General features: G+C 37.8%; 1 protein-coding gene across 1 annotated transcript in view; it reads right to left on the reverse strand.

Moving 5' to 3' along the window:
• Positions 1-15,409: 15,409 nt before the first annotated feature.
• Positions 15,410-26,022, reverse strand: part of LOC129922664 (pancreas transcription factor 1 subunit alpha-like) — a 29,343-nt gene continuing 18,730 nt past the window's right edge. Inside the window, exon 2 of the mRNA XM_056009373.1 lies at positions 15,410-17,627. Within this exon, the coding sequence (XP_055865348.1) occupies positions 16,756-17,352 (597 nt within the window). The 5' untranslated portion in view covers positions 17,353-17,627 and the 3' untranslated portion in view covers positions 15,410-16,755. The remainder of the gene's footprint in view (positions 17,628-26,022) is intronic.

A 26,022-nucleotide genomic window follows, 5' to 3' on the forward strand; every position in this document is an offset into this window, starting at 1 on the left:
TGCCCTTGATAAGCACTTTGAATTCAATGCGCGGGTAAGGAGGGTCGCTTATGTCGACTCTATGTCTAGCACTAAGCTGTCAAAAAAGGCCTGGGCATAACATTTGTGGAGATCCCTACTAAATTCAAGAATCAAGCGTATAGATTAGATACAAATTTAGATTTAGATTTTATTTCCCTCCTCAATTTAATTTAAGGTGTTGGCCTATAAATTATAGATATATAATCAGTGGCGTAGCTAGGGTGGGTAAGGGTGGTTCCAAATTTGAACCCACTTGAGGGGGCCCCCTAAGTGAGTGTCCAATTTTTTTTTTACATTAAATATTAAGCCAATGCAATTTTAACTTGTTAATCATGTTGTTAGGTAAATTAGTGGCCATGTTGCATGTAATTCAGACTTTATATATATATATATATATATATATATATATATATATATATATATATATATATATATATATATATATATATATATATATATATGGATGGATGGATGGATGGATGGATGGATGGATGGATGGACGGACGGACGGACGGACGGACGGACGGACGGACGGACGGACGGACGGACAGACAGACAGACAGACAGACAGACAGACAGACAGACAGACAGATAGATAGATAGATAGATAGATAGATAGATAGATAGATAGATAGATAGATAGATAGATAGATAGATAGATAGATAGATAGTGTTAAGGCCTCCGCGCGGTGTTGATTCTTGGCAATCTGTCTAGTGTAGATCTGACTGGAAGTAACGCTGAACTCAACTACTTCAGTAACACCGGCGTAAGGCCGAAAGAATCAAATATGTAGTCGACGCTGATATGTTGTTCTACAAATATGTTTAATACTCAAGAAGGGAATCGTCCGATGTCAATTATGTCGTACTCAAGTCTACTACTCTACAAGAAGCGTCTTCCTTTTAGCGTCACTTAGAGCGTTCTTATTTTTTAAAGATCTGTCACGTCACTTGTCGCTAATTAAAACTTTCCCCTTATTCCCGAAACAAATAACTAATTCCTAATCATGTCATAACAACTGATAGATAGATAGATAGATAGATAGATAGATAGATAGATAGATAGATAGATAGATAGATAGATAGATAGATAGATAGATAGATAGATAGATAGATAGATAGATAGATGGATGGATGGATGTAGGACGGACGGACAGACAGACAGACAGATAGATAGATAGATAGATAGATAGATAGATAGATAGATAGATAGATAGATAGATAGATAGATAGATAGATAGATAGATAGATGGATGGATGGATGGATGGATGGATAGACAGACAGACAGACAGACAGACAGACAGACAGATAGATAGATAGATAGATAGATAGATAGATAGATAGATAGATAGATAGATAGATAGATAGATAGATAGATAGATAGATAGATAGATAGATAGATAGATAGATAGATAAATAGATAGATAGATAGATAGATAGAGCCTATACATACACACACATATATATATATATATATATTAAGTACATTATCTCACGTCATGATGTCGATTGTCAAAATGCAGGGGGACCCTAAGGGAGGCCAAGCTTCTCCAGAGCCCCAAAATCCCTTTGTCACGGATGAATGTGTGTATGTATGTATAATCTATTTTTACATTCTTCGCGAATGACATGAAGTGTGTTGGTTGTTAGATAGAGACCAGCGTGTGTGATATGCAGTAAAGATGATGTTTATGTGTTCGATCTAGTGGTTTCATTGTTTTATTTCGTTAACTAGAACTGAACCAGGGACACCTAGACGTATCGACACCTAAGGTAGATTCTATCGAGTTATTATTATAAATATAATAGGAAAGCTGTGACACCCTTGCTATGCCACTGAATATAAGGGGTGTCTATGGGCGACCTGGACAGAAAGACAACCCAAAACTAATTTCGGCTTTTCCAGTTATGGATGCAGGGCGATTGCAAACAAAACAAGGGAGAACACATATTGTAAAGTTTTTAAACTGTATTATGACATATTATCTCCCTTTGTTAATGAAGTTCATGGTATTTATTAATTCGTTTTTGTAAGCCTAGGTACAAATACCCCCTCCTCCTTCGTGTCCCTCCCCTGCACATTTCCAAACTTAAACATAAATATTTCAGTTTCCCTTTTCAAAGCTTGTAAAGCGTAAATAAAAATTAAATTCGCTGGCGTCCTTAAATAATACACTTCCCAAAGCAATACCTTTAACGTGGAACCTACTTAATATTAAGTAAATAATCTAATACAATGACCAAACTCGAAAAGCCATAGATTCTGGTTCCCTATATGTTAATGGTGAAGTTTATAATTATTTTATATTAATAAATAATAATGTATGGCTCCTTCTGTCTCCAAAGACAATGGCTGCGCCCAGATGAATCACTGGTTTCAGTTTCTTCTTGTCAGGGCACCGTCTGGTGTGACTAAACCAGCCGATTCTTTACTTGACCTCCCTTTACTACAAATAATAAACTATGTTAAAGTTGGTTTTCATCATTATTTTGTTTAGCATTGGTACGTATATTCAAGAGGTACATATCTACATATCGCCATACATCAATATATATATATATATATATATATATATATATATATATATATATATATATATATATATATATATATATATATATATATATATATATATATATATATATATATATATATATATATTATTTACCGGTACTTATAGCTAGACTTCAGTAGAGCTGTTGAACATACTGTAAACTATCAGATTTCGCCATTTCAGATATCTTAAGATACATTATTCCATGTCTTTTCCCTTAGGAAGCTGTGATTTCTCCAAATGATAGGTAGGCTAGATCGTCATCTTATTTTTTTAGATTTTGGTTAAAAGATAGTCACTAAAAGACAGACATTAGGTCGCCATTGACCAGGCACAACACTGTGAAGTGGTATTTGTGGGTGCTGAACGGCACGGGTGCCTGAAAGGTGGATTTGCAGAAAGGATAGGTGTATTCGGTACATAGGAACCAGACTCTGTGTACAATGTAGTGGTACAACTAGACTCTATGTACAATGTAGTGGTAGAACTAGACTCTATGTACAATGTAGTGGTACAACTAGACTCTATGTACAATGTAGTGGTACAACTAGACTCTATGTACAATGTAGTGGTACAACTAGACTCTATGTACAGTGTAGTGGTAGACCTAGACTCTATGTACAGTGTAGTGGTAGACCTAGACTCTATGTACAATGTAGTGGTACAACTAGACTCTATGTACAATGTAGTGGTACAACTAGACTCTATGTACAATGTAGTGGTAGAACTAGACTCTATGTACAATGTAGTGGTACAACTAGACTTTATGTATAATGTAGTGGTAGAACTAGACTCTATGTACAATGTAGTGGTAGAACTAGACTCTATGTACAATGTAGTGGTACAACTAGACTCTATGTACAATGTAGTGGTAGACCTAGACTCTATGTACAATGTAGTGGTAGAACTAGACTCTATGTACAATGTAGTGGTACAACTAGACTCTATGTACAATGTAGTGGTAGAACTAGACTCTATGTACAATGTAGTGGTACAACTAGACTCTATGTACAATGTAGTGGTAGAACTAGACTCTATGTACTATGTAGTGGTACAACTAGACTCTATGTACAATGTAGTGGTACAACTAGACTCTATGTACAGTGTAGTGGTAGACCTAGACTCTATGTACAGTGTAGTGGTAGACCTAGACTCTATGTACAGTGTAATGGTACAACTAGACTCTATGTACAATGTAGTGGTAGAACTAGACTCTATGTACAATGTAGTGGTAGAACTAGACTCTATGTACAATGTAGTGGTAGAACTAGACTCTATGTACAATGTAGTGGTAGACCTAGACTCTATGTACAATGTAGTGGTAGAACTAGACTCTATGTACAATGTAGTGGTAGACCTAGACTCTATGTACAATGTAGTGGTAGACCTAGACTCTATGTACAATGTAGTGGTAGACCTACACTCTATGTACAATGTAGTGGTACAACTAGACTCTATGTACAATGTAGTGGTACAACTAGACTCTATGTATAATGTAGTGGTACAACTTGACTCTATGTACAATGTAGTGGTACAACTAGACTCTATGTAAAATGTAGTGGTATACCTAGACTCTATGTACAGTGTAGTGGTAGACCTAGACTCTATGTACAATGTAGTGGTACAACAACACTCTATGTACAATGTAGTGATACAACTAGACTCTATGTAAAATGTAGTGGTATACATAGACTCTATGTACAGTGTAGTGGTAGACCTAGACTCTATGTATAATGTAGTGGTACAACTAGACTCTATGTACAGTGTAGTGGTACAACTAGACTCTATGTACAATGTAGTGGTAGAACTACACTCTATGTACAATGTAGTGGTAGAACTAGACTCTTTGTACAGTGTAGTGGTACAACTAGACTCTATGTACAATGTAGTGGTAGACCTAGACTCTATGTACAATGTAGTGGTACAACTAGACTCTATGTACAATGTAATGGTACAACTAGACTCTATGTAAAATGTAGTGGTAGAACTAGACTCTATGTACAGTGTAATGGTAGAACTACACTCTATGTAAAATGTAGTGGTAGACCTAGACTCTATGTACAATGTAGTGGTAGACCTAGACTCTATGTACAATGTAGTGGTACAACTAGACTCTATGTACAATGTAGTGGTACAACTAGACTCTATGTAAAATGTAGTGGTAGAACCAGACTCTATGTAAAATGTAGTGGTAGAACTACACTCTATGTAAAATGTAGTGGTACAACTAGACTCTATGTACAATGTAGTGGTACAACTAGACTCTATGTACAGTGTAATGGTACAACTAGACTCTATGTAAAATGTAGTGGTACAACTACACTCTATGTACAATGTAGTGGTACAACTAGACTCTATGTACAGTGTAATGGTACAACTAGACTCTATGTAAAATGTAGTGGTAGAACTACACTCTATGTACAATGTAGTGGTAGACCTAGACTCTATGTACAGTGTAGTGGTAGACCTAGACTCTATGTACAGTGTAGTGGTAGACCTAGACTCTATGTACAATGTAGTGGTAGAACTAGACTCTATGTACAATGTAGTGGTAGAACTAGACTCTATGTACAGTGTAGTGGTAGACCTAGACTCTATGTACAATGTAGTGGTAGAACTAGACTCTATGTACAATGTAGTGGTAGAACTACACTCTATGTAAAATGTAGTGGTAGACCTAGACTCTATGTACAGTGTAGTGGTAGACCTAGACTCTATGTACAGTGTAATGGTACAACTAGACTCTATGTACAATGTAGTGGTAGACCTAGACTCTATGTACAGTGTAATGGTACAACTACACTCTATGTAAAATGTAGTGGTAGACCTAGACTCTATGTATAGTGTAGTGGTACAACTACACTCTATGTAAAATGTAGTGGTAGACCTAGACTCTATGTACAGTGTAGTGGTAGACCTAGACTCTATGTACAGTGTAATGGTACAACTAGACTCTATGTACAATGTAGTGGTAGACCTAGACTCTATGTACAGTGTAATGGTACAACTAGACTCTATGTACAATGTAGTGGTAGACCTAGACTCTATGTACAGTGTAACGGTACAACTACACTCTATGTAATATGTAGTGGTAGACCTAGACTCTATGTACAGTGTAGTGGTAGACCTAGACTCTATGTACAATGTAGTGGTAGAACTAGACTCTATGTACAATGTAGTGGTAGAACTACACTCTATGTACAGTGTAGTGGTAGACCTAGACTCTATGTACAGTGTAATGGTACAACTAGACTCTATGTACAATGTAGTGGTAGACCTAGACTCTATGTACAGTGTAATGGTACAACTACACTCTATGTAAAATGTAGTGGTAGACCTAGAATCTATGTACAGTGTAGTGGTACAACTAGACTCTATGTAAAATGTAGTGGTAGACCTAGACTCTATGTACAATGTAGTGGTAGAACTACACTCTATGTACAATGTAGTGGTAGACCTAGACTCTATGTACAATGTAGTGGTAGAACTAGACTCTATGTACAATGTAGTGGTACAACTAGACTCTATGTACAGTGTAATGGTAGAACCAGACTCTATGTACAATGTAGTGGTACAACTAGACTCTATGTACAATGTAGTGGTACAACTACACTCTATGTACAATGTAGTGGTATACCTAGACTCTATGTACAATGTAGTGATACAACTAGACTCTATGTACAATGTAGTGGTACAACTAGACTCTATGTACAGTGTAATGGTACAACTAGACTCTATGTAAAATGTAGTGGTAGACCTAGACTCTATGTAAAATGTAGTGGTACAACTAGACTCTATGTACAATGTAGTGGTACAACTAGACTCTATGTACAATTAAGTGGTTCAACTAGACTCTGTGTACAATGTAGTGGTACAACTAGACTCTATGTATAATGTAGTGGTACAACTTGACTCTATGTACAATGTAGTGGTACAACTTGACTTTATGTACAATGTAGTGGTACAACTAGACTCTATGTAAAATGTAGTGGTACAACTAGACTCTATGTACAATGAAGTGGGACAACTAGACTCTGTGTACAATGTAGTGGTACAACTAGACTCTATGAATAATGTAGTGGTACAACTTGACTCTATGTACAATGTAGTGGTACAACTAGACTCTATGTAAAATGTAGTGGTATACCTAGACTCTATGTACAGTGTAATGGTACAACTAGACTCTATGTACAATGTAGTGGTACAACTACACTCTATGTACAATGTAGTGGTAGAACTACACTCTATGTACAATGTAGTGGTAGACCTAGACTCTATGTACAATGTAGTGGTAGAACTACACTCTATGTACAATGTAGTGGTAGACCTAGACTCTATGTACAATGTAGTGGTAGACCTAGACTCTATGTACAATGTAGTGGTAGACCTAGACTCTATGTACAATGTAGTGGTAGAACTAGACTCTATGTACAATGTAGTGGTACAACTAGACTCTATGAACAATGTAGTGGTAGAACTAGACTCTATGTACAATGTAGTGGTACAACTAGACTCTATGTACAATGTAGTGGTACAACTAGACTCTATGTACAATGTAGTGGTAGAACTACACTCTATGTACAATGTAGTGGTAGACCTAGACTCTATGTACAATGTAGTGGTAGACCTAGACTCTATGTACAATGTAGTGGTAGAACTAGACTCTATGTACAATGTAGTGGTACAACTAGACTCTATGTACAATGTAGTGGTAGACCTAGACTCTATGTACAATGTAGTGGTACAACTAGACTCTATGTAAAATGTAGTGGTAGAACTAGACTCTATGTACAATGTAGTGGTACAACTAGACTCTATGTACAATGTAGTGGTAGAACTAGACTCTATGTACAATGTAGTGGTACAACTAGACTCTATGTAAAATGTAGTGGTATACCTAGACTCTATGTACAGTGTAATGGTACAACTAGACTCTATGTACAATGTAGTGGTAGACCTAGACTCTATGTAAAATGTAGTGGTATACCTAGACTCTATGTACAGTGTAGTGGTACAACTACACTCTATGTACAGTGTAGTGGTAGACCTAGACTCTATGTACAATGTAGTGGTACAACTAGACTCTATGTAAAATGTAGTGGTATACCTAGACTCTATGTACAGTGTAATGGTACAACTAGACTCTATGTACAATGTAGTGGTAGACCTAGACTCTATGTACAATGTAGTGGTACAACTAGACTCTATGTAAAATGTAGTGGTACAACTAGACTCTATGTAAAATGTAGTGGTAGAACCAGACTCTATGTACAATGTAGTGGTACAACTAGACTCTATGTACAATGTAGTGGTACAACTAGACTCTATGTAAAATGTAGTGGTAGACCTAGACTCTATGTACAATGTAGTGGTAGAACTAGACTCTATGTACAATGTAGTGGTACAACTAGACTCTATGTACAATGTAGTGGTACAACTAGACTCTATGTAAAATGTAGTGGTACAACTAGACTCTATGTAAAATGTAGTGGTAGAACCAGACTCTATGTACAATGTAGTGGTACAACTAGACTCTATGTACAATGTAGTGGTACAACTAGACTTATGTACAGTGTAATGGTACAACTAGACTCTATGTAAAATGTAGTGGTAGACCTAGACTCTATGTAAAATGTAGTGGTACAACTAGACTCTATGTACAATGTAGTGGTACAACTAGACTCTATGTACAATTAAGTGGTTCAACTAGACTCTGTGTACAATGTAGTGGTACAACTAGACTCTATGTATAATGTAGTGGTACAACTTGACTCTATGTACAATGTAGTGGTACAACTTGACTTTATGTACAATGTAGTGGTACAACTAGACTCTATGTAAAATGTAGTGGTACAACTAGACTCTATGTACAATGAAGTGGGACAACTAGACTCTGTGTACAATGTAGTGGTACAACTAGACTCTATGAATAATGTAGTGGTACAACTTGACTCTATGTACAATGTAGTGGTACAACTAGACTCTATGTAAAATGTAGTGGTATACCTAGACTCTATGTACAGTGTAATGGTACAACTAGACTCTATGTACAATGTAGTGGTACAACTACACTCTATGTACAATGTAGTGGTAGAACTACACTCTATGTACAATGTAGTGGTAGACCTAGACTCTATGTACAATGTAGTGGTAGAACTACACTCTATGTACAATGTAGTGGTAGACCTAGACTCTATGTACAATGTAGTGGTAGACCTAGACTCTATGTACAATGTAGTGGTAGACCTAGACTCTATGTACAATGTAGTGGTAGAACTAGACTCTATGTACAATGTAGTGGTACAACTAGACTCTATGAACAATGTAGTGGTAGAACTAGACTCTATGTACAATGTAGTGGTACAACTAGACTCTATGTACAATGTAGTGGTACAACTAGACTCTATGTACAATGTAGTGGTAGAACTACACTCTATGTACAATGTAGTGGTAGACCTAGACTCTATGTACAATGTAGTGGTAGACCTAGACTCTATGTACAATGTAGTGGTAGAACTAGACTCTATGTACAATGTAGTGGTACAACTAGACTCTATGTACAATGTAGTGGTAGAACTAGACTCTATGTACAATGTAGTGGTACAACTAGACTCTATGTAAAATGTAGTGGTAGAACTAGACTCTATGTACAATGTAGTGGTACAACTAGACTCTATGTACAATGTAGTGGTAGAACTAGACTCTATGTACAATGTAGTGGTACAACTAGACTCTATGTAAAATGTAGTGGTATACCTAGACTCTATGTACAGTGTAATGGTACAACTAGACTCTATGTACAATGTAGTGGTAGACCTAGACTCTATGTAAAATGTAGTGGTATACCTAGACTCTATGTACAGTGTAGTGGTACAACTACACTCTATGTACAGTGTAGTGGTAGACCTAGACTCTATGTACAATGTAGTGGTACAACTAGACTCTATGTAAAATGTAGTGGTATACCTAGACTCTATGTACAGTGTAATGGTACAACTAGACTCTATGTACAATGTAGTGGTAGACCTAGACTCTATGTACAATGTAGTGGTACAACTAGACTCTATGTAAAATGTAGTGGTACAACTAGACTCTATGTAAAATGTAGTGGTAGAACCAGACTCTATGTACAATGTAGTGGTACAACTAGACTCTATGTACAATGTAGTGGTACAACTAGACTCTATGTAAAATGTAGTGGTAGACCTAGACTCTATGTACAATGTAGTGGTAGAACTAGACTCTATGTACAATGTAGTGGTACAACTAGACTCTATGTACAATGTAGTGGTACAACTAGACTCTATGTAAAATGTAGTGGTACAACTAGACTCTATGTAAAATGTAGTGGTAGAACCAGACTCTATGTACAATGTAGTGGTACAACTAGACTCTATGTACAATGTAGTGGTACAACTAGACTCTATGTAAAATGTAGTGGTAGACCTAGACTCTATGTACAATGTAGTGGTAGAACTAGACTCTATGTACAATGTAGTGGTAGACCTAGACTCTATGTACAATGTAGTGGTACAACTAGACTCTATGTACAATGTAGTGGTAGAACTAGACTCTATGTACAATGTAGTGGTAGACCTAGACTCTATGTATAGTGTAATGGTACAACTAGACTCTATGTACAATGTAGTGGTAGAACCAGACTCTATGTACAATGTAGTGGTAGAACTAGACTCTATGTACAGTGTAATGGTACAACTAGACTCTATGTACAATGTAGTGGTAGACCTAGACTCTATGTACAATGTAGTGGTAGAACTAGACTCTATGTACAATGTAGTGGTAGAACTAGACTCTATCTACAATGTAGTGGTAGACCTAGACTCTATGTACAATGTAGTGGTAGAACTAGACTCTATGTACAATGTAGTGGTAGACCTAGACTCTATGTACAATGTAGTGGTAGAACTACACTCTATGTACAATGTAGTGGTACAACTAGACTCTATGTACAATGTAATGGTAGAACTAGACTCTATGTACAATGTAGTGGTAGACCTAGACTCTATGTACAATGTAGTGGTAGAACTAGACTCTATGTACAATGTAGTGGTACAACTAGACTCTATGTACAGTGTAGTGGTAGAACTACACTCTATGTAAAATGTAGTGGTAGAACTACACTCTATGTACAATGTAGTGGTAGAACTACACTCTATGTACAGTGTAGTGGTAGACCTAGACTCTATGTACAATGTAGTGGTAGAACTAGACTCTATGTACACTGTAGTGGTAGAACTACACTCTATGTACAGTGTAGTGGTAGACCTAGACTCTATGTACAATGTAGTGGTAGACCTAGACTCTATGTACAATGTAGTGGTAGAACTAGACTCTATGTACAATGTAGTGGTACAACTAGACTCTATGTATAATGTAGTGGTACAACTAGACTCTATGTACAATGTAGTGGTAGAACTAGACTCTATGTACAATGTAGTGGTACAACTACACTCTATGTACAATGTAGTGGTACAACTAGACTCTATGTACAATGTAGTGGAAGAACCAGACTCTATGTACAATCTAGTGGTAGACCTAGACTCTATGTACAATGTAGTGGTAGAACTACACTCTATGTAAAATGTAGTGGTAGAAGTAGACTCTGTGTACAATGTAGTGGTACAACTAGACTCTATGTACAATGTAGTGGTACAACTAGACTCTATGTACAATGTAGTGGTACAACTAGACTCTATGTACAATGTAGTGGTACAACTAGACTCTATGTACAATGTAGTGGTACAACTAGACTCTATGTACAATGTAGTGGTAGAACTGGACAGTCGCTGTTGTGATCATTTACACACCAGTCTCCATTACAAATAAACATCCATCATTTAGCATTGCTGTTGTTGTTTTTTTTGTTGTTTTTTTTTTACATACTCCCCTGAAGTTTCAACACTATTTGTAGAAATGCACCTGTATGTTTTAATGTTGTATTTACATGTAATTCCCTATATATTACGTAAATAAAAACTCAAAATCTTTACGAATTTCTTAATGTAGTCCTGCTCACTACCTTTTCTTATCTTATAAATTATAGACGTTTCTTTAAAATATAAGCCAATCACGCCCAATGCATATCTTTGTGTTAACGTCAACGTTGTCGTGGGTGTTAATTTAAGACTTAAACTTTGCCAAGCCATTGGAATCTTTGGGCGTCCACTCAGCTCTAATGGGTACCTGACATTAGTTGAGGAAAATTAAAGGCGGTTGGTCATTGTGCTGGCTACATGACACCCTCGTTAACCGTAAGCCACAAAAAACAGATGAACTTTACATCATCTGCCCTATAGACCACAAGGTCTGAAAGGGGAACTAGTTAGGCCAGGTTCGCATCTTACTTTACATTCACTTTCACCTATCCTTTGATCTGCAGGACCGTTGGGGCACTACACAAGATCTGTTAACCTTCTTTCTCCATTCTTATCTCTGATTTGTCTTTATAATTTCATTCGGATGTTCTTTCTGAAAATATTGAAGCCTACCTGGGTGGACCACTTCGGGGGCCGATTTTGAGTTTGTGTTTCCACACAAACTGTCTTTTGTAACCTTGTTCCTTTTATTTTTCACATTGCACTGACCCTTGGTCTGTTGAACCATTGAGGCATCACACAGGATCTGCTGAGCTCTCTCCATCCCTTTGTCTTATTGACAGACCCGTCTATTCCTTGATGTTGTCTTCACAAATTTTGTCTGTCTCTCTTTCTTTTCCCTGGAACTTTACCCTGCATGAAGATCTTTACGGACCCTGAGGACCTCGTCATATGGCTGTACAGTCTTAGCTTGCGTTTTATTTTTTAAACAGTAGTTTAAAAATCGACATGGTGGTCCTTCGAATTTCCTCATCTGTGATGTGGTCTTTGTAGCAGGGGATACATAGAACCTTTTTTATCACATTTCTATTCCATGGCTAGGAACCTCTTCCATGGCTAGGAACCTTTTCCATGGCTAGGAACCTCTACTATGGCTAGGAACCTCTACTATGGCTAGGAACCTCTTCCATGGCTAGGAACCTCTTCCATGGCTAGGAACCTCTACCCAGGTTAGGAACCTCTTCCGTGGATAGGAACCTCTTCCATGGCTAGGAACCTCTACCATGGCTAGGAACCTCTACCCTGGTTAGGAACCTCTACCATGGCTAGAAACCTCTTCCTTGCTTCTGCAGTTACAGTCTAAAATATGAAAGTCTACGTTATTTCTTTTTTTATTTACAACATTGAAATTGGTGGTGTAGTTAGCTAGTAGTGGGAAGTCTGCTATGGAATGTGTATGTGTGTGTTTCCAAGGTGACAAATTGGTGATTGGTTGGTGGCTATGCAGTGAAATTACAATGAGTCTAGCGTCATGCAAATGTAAAACTCTAGAGACACGAAAGAGTAAAGACGTGTTTTTGTTGTAAATTAGATTTTGTTTAAATATCAGTTTACTTCATTACTATTAGATCTAAATCTCATCTCAAGTTAAATCCTTGAATATTGTAAGAAAAGTTAAATTGAGTTTTTGTTCACAAGAGAAGTTTGCTCAAGTTATTTATTAAAAATATAATACGCCTACGTCGGTTTAGTTGTACTAGTTGATAGGAGCTTAAAACCAACAACAGAGTTTAAGAGGGGGCTGCATGGAGAGACAGTGGCCAAGAAAGCTATGGACAGTGAAAAACCATGGGCCTCAACTGTGGAAGAAAAACGTCCATAGGAAAATGGCCGTTTCTCTACCACCAAAGCAAAAGCCACCTTGACCTGCGATATTTGTGGACGGGAGTGTCTCTCCAAAATAGGGCTCCACCGTGACCTCCGTGACTCCACAACCATATGAAGAAGTATTCTACGAGATGAACCATAGTCGTTACGACTGAAGGAGGCCAACAAAAAACTAAGCTGCCTTCTGATTCTGATAAGCAAGTTGCAAACTCCCTATATTATAAAATTCTTAGGCCTACAATGAATATCTGTTATGATATAAATTACAGACTTTCCTTTGAAAAGAAGATAATTACATGACACCTGAAGCACAATAGCGTATCTCAATTTACTGTTTAAATAGATCGATTTCATTTCACTAACAATAGTGCAATAAGCATAATTACAACAAAAATCAAAACAGAAAGAAATTTTTTTTTGCAAGCACAAAATGTAATTGTTTTAATAATTTCATTTCAAAATATTTTTATAACGCAATAAATTATTTTAACAAAACAGCAAACAATTATTTAGAAGTAAAAAAAAAAAAGAAATAGGTTTTTTTAGACCATTCCAAAACTTGTTTAGATGGCATTCATCTGTTTTGTATTTATCTGCTTTGTTAGATCCAAGATACAATCAAATTTAGTTTGTGGAGGGAATGTTAAAGGTCGTTTCAGAGAACCAAAGGAAGACTTGTACAATCAACTCCATAATTGTTTACAATAATACATAAGCTAATCTAAGTATAAAGTAAGTAATAATACGATACTTGTAAGGTCCATCGATCTATGTCACGAAATAGTCACCAAACTTATTGAGAGTGATATTTAGAACATAGACATACGTAAATATAGACTGGCCGAAGGAAGTAACTTCATGTAACTTGAAAACATGTATATCTATTGTATTCGGATTTCCGAATTATGAAAAGTTGCATGATTTTCATTCTTAGAGATTAAACAAAACTACACTGCCTCCTTATTTACGATATATATAGGTGTGTATCATTGTGTATATTAAAAACAAAGTTAAAAAAGCACTTAACTTTTATACTGCTCATAAATGCTGTATAATAAAGTACACAAAATTGCAATTCACAAATTTTCGTTTCTTAAAACTCTTTAATCGGCCAGTCTATATTTATTTATGTCTATGATTTAGAAATACGATTATTTTCCCCTTTCAAAACTTCTTATGTGACAAAAAAAATACAATTAAAAAAGAAACAAATACAGAATTCATTATTTCATTCTTGATTGCTAGATTTACTAGTGGTGCTGTCAAATGTAAACTTAGATTGCTTGAACGAAATCCTCTCAACGACCCAACGTCTGGCTTAAAATCATCTGAATTGTCATCAAATCATTTGGCAGAAGAAAAGCGCCAGAGAAAATAAAAAGCATCGACGATGACACTAGCTCCAGCTGGAAAAAACATGCCCAGTGTGCAGCCGAACATTCCGGGCTCACATAGGTCTCACCAGCTACACGAGGCACAAATACCCCCATTGCAAAGTCCTGAGCCCCCTGGATGACAAAAGTGGTCACTATCGGACCACGATATTTATATATAATGTCTTAAGCCCTCTCTTCTTACCCCTCTCCCTTACACACACTCATGTGTATACATATCTACAAAATCATAAATATTTTCAATACATACATGGGCTTACAAAAAGCATTGTAGTTATCGGATATTTTTATACACTGAGGCAAAGCCATAATCAGTAAGCTCAGAGGCCAAAACCGCTTGGCTATGGCTTGGCCATCTTACAAGAGAGCTCGAGTTCAAATCCCGACTAGGAAAGAGTTGTGTTTGCTTAGCTCCTAAAGACAGCACACAAACTTATTCCCAGATACCCCTCTCCCATCCTCCCCCCCCCCCCCCCACCGGTGCACAAGAGAGATTGGACCATAGCGTACTGAGCATGCTATAGGCATGAAAGGTGCGCCATATAAAAGCAATAAAAAAGGATTGATAAGCAAAGTATTTCTGCACACCATTTATTAATTTGTGCGCACTCACTTTGAATCAAAGATTTAAGCTCACTATCTTGTAGCACAGTACATCGCCCTAGAAGTGTCTGTCTGTTTCCAAATCGTTCCCATTCTTTTATTTTTTATTAAATTTCTTAACGTTTTTCTTAAGGTTCCATTACACCATCATCACATTTCTTTATATTGCTTTCTTTTCTTTTCCTCATTTAAAAAAAGTACAGATTTGAATGAAATATATGACATCCCTCCTTCATTTTGCCGAGTCTGTACAGGGCACACATGCCCCAGCTACAATAACATGCCCAGTTGGTAGCCCAACACCCCGGACTCAAACGACACTGAAGTAGCAGAAATATACATCCAGGCCCTCGGCCTCCGTGATCACGCAAATAGCCGATGGATAAACTTGAAATTATGTGATTCAATTAGTCAAGATTTACTTAAGACAAACTGTTGTTTTTTTTTTTTTCTATTGCGCGAAGCATCAAACTGTATTTGTTATATGCAGCCCATGCACGCCTGTGAGTGTACGACAGACATTAACTACAAATGCTAGACCACATGTTTGACATGTCACGGATGTTTCATTACATTTGAAGATAATTACATTATGGCTGAAACCTGCCGCAGACAACGGGGGATGACAGTTGGCAGGGGTTCGAACCCAGGATCATAGAGGTCACCGAACGACAGTCCAGAGCTCATACCACAAGACCAGTAAGCCAGCCATCTGACCAGGCTGCCATCCACTTTCGTATCTGTTGATATATGTTGCACTAATTTGTTTAAAAAAAAACAGTATAATTTATGTATTTAAAAGCCATTTGGATTAATACACAATCATCTGTTGAGCTACAAGAGATTTTGTATCTTCAGGTTCTTCCTAGATTGAACAATTTGTTATGTACGAAACGTTTCCAGAACTCAAAAATAGATGTAATTAGAATTGAAATTGAACAGACAAGCAAAATATATTCTAAGAAAAGCTTATAGGCGGGAAAGAACCGCACAAGTGCTGCCGCAGATATCAATAATGCAAGAGTTTATCTATTTTCCTTGTTCTATATAAAACAAGATTAATTAAATAATTACCACTAATAAATTAACTAATTGGTTACATTTTTTTAGAAAATGATTCATGTGTTGTCATCGACAATGATTAATTGTGAAAACTTTCAACTTGATTCGAGAATGGGAAATGGGAGAAATAGCGTGTACAAAATTTGTACCAGACAGACAGAGTATTTAAAAAAAAAATCATCATTGATACTCAATTCTCTTCTCGTCGACCAGATATGTAACTTTTGTTTTCCTACAACATATATCTTCCTTTCCCTTGTACATTATTGGAGTGTGAGCATAAAAAAAGACATGCACTCACAACCCATGCATACAGCCTTGTGTGAGTCAATAATGCGCTTTAAAAACAGCTTCATGTTTGAAAGTTTTTATGTAAAATACCGCTTTACGGCAAATTAGCTAAGGTCAAGGACGTGGTTCAGGTAAGAGATATAACAAATGGCCAGTCTCAAGATTTCTATTTTCGACAACTTCTTGTCAGGGGGTAGAGTTGGCAGCAGCTTCCGCAGGTCTGAGAACGCGACGTTGAAAGCCTCCACTCTGATGCGCTCTCTCGTGGCATGCGCAGTGCGGTACTTCTGTGTCGCTCTTCTGCGCCTTCTCCGCTCTTCTCTGGAGAGATGTGCCAGACTCTCTTTGTCTAGAGCGTCGTCCTCCTTCAGGATGTTGTTGTTGTTGTTGACGCTGCCCCCGCAAGGTGCGTGCTGATTCCCGCTGTTGTTTTTTCGAGCTTTCAGCGGCAGCCCCTGCGCCACGGCGGCGGGGGCCGGGTGTCGAGGGGCGTGCTGGCACGTCAGCTGGGGGCTGAAGCAATCGTCCAATGAGGAGACGGAGCTGGCGTCGTCGAACCCCTGGAAGCTGATGATGTGCGACGTCCTGTCGTCCGAGCAAAAGTCAAAATCCGGTGTAGGTGAAATAGTGTCGGGAATGTGGGTGAGGCCCATCCCGTGAGTCATGTTGTAGTCCACCTGGGGTGAGATGAGCTGTTTCATCCTCAACCAATCTTTACCCGAACAAAATGTTTAATAAAAACAAGAAGTCATCAACGATATACACAGACGCTTGGCGTCAATTGACTCTCTCTTAACAGCCGTGCTGCAAACTTCTTTTATTTGGAGGAGGCGACTGTCAGCCGTCATCAAACCGGAAACGCAAGGTCAAGGAGAAAGCTATGGTCGTCAGGAAAAAATCTCTGAAAACTAAGTTGGTCTTGGAACAGGAAGTTGAATTTTTTCTTATCTGTTGGTGTAGATTCTCTTCAATCCTTCTAGAAAGAAAGAAATATATAAGAAACTTGTTTTATTATTTAAAACACAATTGTATAGCAAAATATATTATATTTATACAAAATTAATTTCAAATTAAAAAAAAGAGAGTTACTTTAAATTTAAAAAAATATAACCCTCACACGCGTATACCCCGCACAAATTACAAAATAAGTAAAACGAAATTGTACAACCCGCACTGTGCCCGCACAGTAATATATCCCACATGTGCAAAGCGAGACTTGCAGTAAACTACCAGTACATTAAAAGTTGTTGCTTATAAGACGTCTGTCCCTAGAGACGTTATCGTACCCCAGTTGTTGTTTCAACACGCGATACATAGAGCGCAAGACGAGTGTAAAATACGAGCCTACGGTCGTATCTGAGAACTATTTGGGGTATAAAGACCCATCTGTATGACCAGAGTTTTCGTTATGCTATTGTTATGAGTAAAAATTAATTTTGTATACCCCGCACCTTTGTACATATATATATATATATATATATATATATATATATATATATATATATATATATATATATATATACATCCGTGTATAATGAGGGAAAATAAGGTAGTTGTTACAATAGAAGTTTCGAATATAACAGAAATGACTAAATGTTTTGTGCTTTTGTTAGAGAAAACAACAACAACTTAACACTCAATAATCAGAAACTTATTTCGCCAGGGGATGGGAATCTCAAGTTTCCGATTAGTCTCAGAATTGAGGGTTATTGGCCACACTTCTGAAACCCTGATTTGTGGTAAAATTCTGTATCCACTCGTTCAATATTTCAGTTTACGACAAGAAATGAAATCTACACGCTATGAAGTAACTTTCACCTTAACATGCGGAGCCCCACTACTAGTATGACCACGTACTGTAAGGCTACGTGCTTCGGGTGTAAAAAGACTTCCTGGCTTCCGCCTCCCATAGATATGGGTCAAATACAATTAGATAGGGGGGGGGGCGGTGGCTGTGGTAAAGCGCTTGACTTCGGAACAGAAGGATCTCGTGTTCAATACGCGGTGAAGACTGGGATTTTGAATTTTGGTATTTTTAGGGCGTCCCCCGAGTCTGCCCAATTTAAACGGGTAGTTGACATTAGTTGAGGGAAATTAAAGGCGTTAGGTCACATGACATACATGTTAACAGTGGGCCACAGAAACAGATTATCATCATCTGCTCCATAAACCGTATGGTCTGAAATGATACTTTACTGCTTAACCTACTAGAAAGACATAGATGTGTATGCTTGAGTGTGTTATCGCGGTACGTGTGTGCGAGTCAGTAGATGTGTGTGTGTGTGTGAGTCTATTACGGTACGTGTGAGCCAGTCTGTGGATGTGTGGAATTGAAATGGGACATAATTCATTAGCACTTACTTTTTTTTTTTAAAGTCCCTTTTTTTGTTTTTTCTTTCAAAAGGTGTGGTGTTGTCGTGTGGAGCTGGTGTAGGGGTCTGGTGGGTGGGAGCATGGGCAAACATGTGATTCGTGGGCAAGCGGGGCAAGTGATGCACGTGCTTTAGGCCATTTGAGAATGGTTGAGGCGGGAGAATGCTCTACCTCTTGTTGTCTTATCTTTCGAGTCTCTTTTGTTTCACCTGGTATCGATTACTGGAATCGCACAGACACCCACGGAAAAAAAAATACGTACACACACCACGTAGTCTCTCTTTCTCTCTCTCTCTCTCTAACACATACACACACACACACACAACAGACTCATTCGCGACATGCTAGCCATTTGTCCCAACACTGCCAGAGAGAAGAATCAACATCGATACCGCTCAGAAGAAATCACGAGCGGACGGATCTGTTTCACTTTTACGACTAGGAAGGCATTGTGGTGACGTGGAGAGAAGAAGAGGAAGTAGAAAGGTTGGGTGATATCGATACCGTTGGCTGGTATCTTTTGTTATCGGCGAGATTAGAAAAACAAATTAAAATGGAAATGATGAAGTTTAAAATCAAGAGCAAACAGTGGTCGCGTAATCGATTTCAAGTGGGTATACGTTTTAAAAAAAACAGACTAGCCGTCTGCACTAATTGTTTTCTGATTGCTGAGATTCGAATGAAAAAAAAAATCTTTGTTTTAAAAAATGAAATGTCCGTCTTTTAGTCTGTCCGTGTCAGTCACCACTGAAAAGGTTGGCAAACTTACATAGAATGATTCACAAAGAGAGATAACTCGGTGTGGTGGTGAAATGGGGAATTTTTTTTTATTTTTTTTTTGTTTCGTGCTAGAGAATTAAAACAGTTTGTAATTTTAGACTTGTCTGACGGATTTCTTAAACGCGATTCTAAAACTTCGGAAATTTAGGCTACATATTATTCACATTATGTGTATCTAGTTTTAAAATGTATAAATTATAAGTACAAATAAGTGTATCTTGGTGCTTATGGTTAGTGAACATATATATCTATACAATACATAGTGCGCAGTCGTAGAGTCAAAATCCGTAAACCATATATTTCCAGTACATTGCTTAGCAACACTGAAAAAAGTAATTAGCGAAAGGAAATGTACCCAACCCTCCCGGCACTGTTTCGTAAGAGTTTGAGTCAATTTTCACACCACAATCCATCCTACTGATACACTTATGAATAGACCCCCCCCCCCCCCACCTCGACAGTTCCCTTGTGTCAGTTATAATTAATAGCATCTTATGCGTCTTATTCCAGACCAACTTTTCTCCAAATAAAAAAAAAAACGAACGGCAACTATGTTCACACCCCAAATCCGCAGTACATGCCCCTTGGCTAACATTATTAGCTACTCTCTCTGGTATTAGCAGGGTTGTCAGCCCCCCTCGCCTCTTTTCCCCAAAACATTACGAGCTTAGGAGGCGAGCAACTTACCCGACTCGGGATCCCCGACACCTCCCGCTAGAGCGCCGTAATGAAATTGCTGGGGTCTCGGGTTAAACGCAGAAAGGGCAGATAATTTTGTTGTATTGACTTTGGAAAAGGGAGTAAAAAAAAAAAATAGCCGGGGGGGGGGTATATGAGAAAAAGGGTGGGGGGTGGTGAAAAGGGAGTGATGAGATAAGAGTCAGTGTGGAATGTTGAGGGAGGGTCGGGGCGGATTGTTGGTGGCGGCCAGTAATTACCTGAAAAGTTAAACTAATTAAGAAGTTCCCTCCGACTCCAGGGGGACTCACATGGTGAAACAGAAGAACTGGGTGGGACTATGATTGTAGAACGGTGACAGGATGACAGAGAAACTATTGACAGAGATCGAAATGAGAAGGGGAGACAAAGAGGTATAGGGTAGAGGAAGAGAGAAAGTACAAAGAGCGAATACTAGCGATACGAAGAGCTGAAAAGAGAGAGAGGAGATTAAATGAAAATAGAGCGCGTGCTATCAAGTTAAACAAATACAGATAAACGTAAAAGAGGGAGAGAGAGAGAGAGAGAGAGAGGGATGAAAGGGGAGAGAGAAGTAGAGAAAAAGGGGGGGGGGAGAAACAATCCGTTAAATGGTTGCTTTTGTATTTAAAGATTAAGTTGGACTTTATTATTAAGAAATTTGATATTTTTTTCAACAGAAATAAAAAGGTATTTATAAATCCAAATTTGAATATTGATCAAGCAAAACGAATCTATTACCAAGCTTGAAAAAAAGGGAAAAATAATTAAATTACAAGACATTTTATCGTTTCATATATTTTTTCCGCGCGAGACGTCTACTAGAAATCGAATCAAAAAGTTCACTGAATGAAACCATCTCAATACGACCAACGCAATTCTGGTCTTTCTCGCGCCAGGACGGTCTATTATCTCCCGTTCTTGTATGCGACGTCTTTTGCGTGAACAAAACAGGCCCGCTACGAGAAGTTTTGCTGGATACGGGGAACAACTTTGTAAACGTACACTCGCTATACGGGGCCTCGCATGTTGTTGTTTTCAACACTTCCGAATCGGATCTTCTCATTCCCATTTCAATCTACCTTTATATGACCTGCATTTTTTTGTTTACAAGGAGTAGGCTAAGGCTATTAATAATGGCATTCTCTCGACTCTGATTGAAAGGAAAACATTCGGCTTCGGACTTAGATGTCTGGGAGGGAAAAAAAGGAAGGGGGAGGGAGAAGCAGACGTAAACTTTGTTTTCCTCGCAGAAACTGGCGTCATCAACTTGAAATAAAATGTATCTTATTGTACATACAGTTAAAAATCAAGAGAAGGCGGACTAAGAGAGCCTATCTAAAATACGATGTACGATGTTACTAAATGATGCGTGACTAGAGAGAGAGATAGAGAGTGAGAGAGAGAAAACTTACACAATCGACAACTCAGAAATCACAAATGTATTTCGACGACAATGGGGAACCTCATTTTTTTGATAATTTTTTTTGAGGGGAAGTAGTAAGGTGAAGGGTTGCACTTCTGACATCATGGTTTGTGGTCCGGGTGGAAAAAATATTTTTTTTCGGGGGGAAATATATATAGAAAGAGCGAGTTAGAGTGAGAAAGAATGAGACAGGAAGAAAGAGAAGGAAAGAGGGAAAGAGTGAGAAAAAGAAAAGAAATCGAGTCACAGAGAAAGAAAGAGACAGAAAGAAAAAACATAGGAAGAGAGATCGAAAGAATGAGACAAAGAGAAAAAGAAAGAATAATTGAAAGAGTGACAGGTAATAGACAGAGGAAAAGTGAGAGAAAGAAAAAACGATAAAGAGAAAGTCAGTGAGAAAGAGGAAGAGAGTGAGTGAAAGAGTGAGAAAAATAGAAGAACATAGAGAGAATTTTCTACCATAATGTCTAAAAAAAAACAAAAAACAGCATGTATACAGATGGCGACTACAAGTTCGATCCCGAAAAACCTCAAGGGAGTTAACTCCTAGCCACAGGGACATCTTGAATCCTTCCGGTGGCCCAGCATGTGGGTGACCGCCTTCCATTCATCCACTGGACACGCCTTTCCGTCCTTCATACTCCGGTCTTTATAATCACGGCTGTCCTCTGATGCCTTCAAGAGGAGCTAATTCAAAAGTATTTTTCGAGCTTGCCTCCCCTTGTTCAAGGGAGGCAACTCGAAATAAAAAATGTCTGAATCTCGCAGACGATGCGGTTTTTCTGGCAAACCCCCACTCCAAACATCTTCCTGTCCGTAGCACCTCTCCAGATTTGGATGACCATATGGTTCGGAACCAGGGGCGGATAATCACGTTCCGCATCAGCGGGCAGAACAATAATCCGTGAAAACTATCTCATATTGATTGTTGTTTAAGAGGATTAAAACTTCAAACAATGTCGCCGAAAATAGGACAGATTAAGGGTAGGGCGATCGAAAAACTGGCTACATATGCAACCCTGCCCTTTGTATCACGCGAAGTCTTGGGAAAAGTTCACGTTGCTGCCAAGTAACTGAACGGTGTAAGTTCTGGAATGGCATACTATGTCAATTAACTAACCTAACCCTAACACCTTTAGTAAAATCACTAAATTTAGAAAGCCTTCAGGACAGAAGGCTCAAAAGTAAAGTAGCAATCATACATAAATCACTGAACCATAATCTTCAAATACAAAAACAAAATTTAATAAAATACTCTGAAAGACACAAAGATAAAGGCACATTCCTCGTCCCATATGCTAGGACAAATTTGTACAAACACTCCTTCTTCCCTAGTGCTATTAGAGCATGGAATGGGTTGCCTGAGCTAGCCAGGAAAACCAGTGACTTGCCAGAATTTAAGTCATTGGTTAATATGCATGACTAAATGCATGACGCGTAGGACGTAATCATCTTCTTTTTTGAAGTAACGTCTGTATTTTATAAGATAAGATAAGAATTAATGTAAGACTTGTATTACAAAAAAAAAAGGTAAACTTTTCCCACAATCCCATGGAGGAAAAGGAGAGAGAGGGAGAAAAAATTAATTGGGATTCAGACTCAAGACGCCAAAATTTAGCCACTAAGCCACAAAAGTTTTACAGAAATAAAATGGAGGCAGATCCATAAACTGTGTTTCCAGTGTACAGAATACTGAAGCATGGACAAAGAATACATTTTTTGAACCATATTACGCAAACTTCCGCTTGTTCAGATAAAGAAAATAGTGCGATGTGGATTGTTATTGAGTGTGTGTTGAATGTGTTCCTATGGTAACGGTGGGAAGAGGTTAGCGATTGGTTGGTGGTTATGTGGTGTGAATGATGCAAGAAAAGCGGCATTGTCGTCAGTTGTCTAGGGTAGAAGAGACGACTACAGAATGCCAAAGTGAAAAGACGTGTTTTTGTAGTGAGTTAGATTTTTGTTAAAAAAAAAAACATTTTATATTATTACTAAAGTCATGTGAAACACTTCACTCCTTCTTAATCTTCGGAATCGAAGACATTGTCATTATTATAAAGTCTACTTCATTGATTTCATTTCATCTCAAGTTCATTTTGTCTATATTGTAGTCTACTTCATTGATTTCATTTCATCTCAAGTTCATTTTGTCTATATTGTAATAAAAAAAAATCTTCGCTCAGATTAGAAACAGAGACCTTTCTGTTAGGAAGCCAAGCGCCTATCGCCTCAGCCGTATTTATTGTAGCCTATATTTATGTATAAAATTATATATAAAAAAAATAAAGGTACCCCTTTCAGACCTTGCTATCTATGGGGGCATATGATGTAAAGCTCATCTATTTCTATGGCTGATGGATAAGGAGGGTGTCATTTGGTTAGCACAACATTCCCAACCGCCTTTACGCCCCCAACGTATGTCAGGTACCCTTTGACTCACCGGAATTCAAACTAAAGATCCTTCGATATTTGTGTTCAGTTCCTAAATAAATAATGACTCCAGCATGGGCTTTGAATGGCAATTCACTTTCCACGGATGAGAGTGTAGAGTGGACATCAGGGGCAGTCGGAGTGTGGTCACTTGAGGGTTGATGCGATTAGTAAGAAGGAAGATGGCATGGTTGTTTTGGGTGGGGGGGGAGAAAAAGGATGACATGCGTGTAATTCATAACAATGGTTAAAACAGGAAAAAAAACTACAATTTAATGTCCAGAATAAGATAAACTATAAGAAGGAAAAAAATACTTATAAATATTAACAAAGCTTATAACAACTCACTCTGTCTGTCTGGTAAAAAGTTTGAACATGTTTTTCTCCCATTTCCCATTCTCGGAACAAGTTGAAACTTTGCACTATTATTCGTTAAACCCAGCAAGACTAGAATCAATAAAAAAATACAACAAATAGTTAATTATTTATTGGTGATTAATTACTTTGTTTGATATCGAATTAATGTGAATTAATGCTACTTAATGAGAGATGTAGATGTTTATATGGATTTAATCCCCTTATTACGATTTGTCACCTTCCTCTCCCCACTTCCCATTCTAGGATCAAGTTGAAATTTTGCGTTATTATTGATAGTCGATGACAATACTCGAATCAATAAAGAAAAAATACTAATTAGTTAATTAATTAATACAATTTCATTACTTTTTGCTTTGTATATCAGCTACACCCAGCTATGTTCAGATAAATGACAGTAATAAGTTCAGCTTTTTTTGTTGTTTTTTAAGTATTCATTTTATTTCTTTTGCTTGTTTTTATCTATTTAAAGAAAAGTGTCTTGCAATTGTTTTACCATCTATGTAATTAAAGCTTTAAGTTCCTTAAATATAATAATAATCCTTCTATTATTAAATGACACCGAGGGATTCCCATTAAACTTCTTGTCTGATTGCGTCATTGACAAACTCTCCAACCCATAATCCTTCTTCCTGAAGTCTTTTTTTTTTTTTTTGCCCTAAGACTCCCAAGATCTATTAAGACTGTTGACCAGCTCCCTGACAAGGTCATGTGACCCTTAAAACAATCGCGTCATGCACTCCGACAAACACGAGGACCTCTACCCCTCTTGGCCTTCACTCACCCCCACTCAGCGACGTCGCTCCGCCTAATTAAATATAAATTAAACTGCCGCATTTGCGTGAATTATGTATTGTAATTATCAATTGCCGCTGATACCAAGTGAAGTGGGCCATCCCTTTAGCGCTTGCAGTAGGAAGTTTTATCTTGCGCATGCGCGCACGTGCCTACTTGGAAAGAGTAAACGGATGTTGTTGTTTTTTAATGAAGAAAAAGGAAAGATTGTAGTGAGAAGCTGGAAGCCAAAACAAATGACAGAAGAGCGTATATCGATTATCGGAACAAGGGGTAATCAGCCATACGTTACAGTGAATTATCGAAAAGCGCTCTCAAAGATTGAAGTTCGCTTTTTTTTTTTTTTTTTTTTTGCCGGTTCTGTGTTTCAGAAGCGTGCGACGTGTGGATGGTGGTGTGTATGCATGATTGGGGGGCGATAGAGAGAGACAGAGAGGTAGAGAGCAGCTTGACACTGTGATAACATCGCATCGCTAATCTCAGGGGCGGTGCTCGC

The sequence above is a fragment of the Biomphalaria glabrata genome, chromosome 14 (assembly GCF_947242115.1).
Source record: "Biomphalaria glabrata chromosome 14, xgBioGlab47.1, whole genome shotgun sequence".
Classification (NCBI taxonomy): domain Eukaryota; kingdom Metazoa; phylum Mollusca; class Gastropoda; family Planorbidae; genus Biomphalaria; species Biomphalaria glabrata.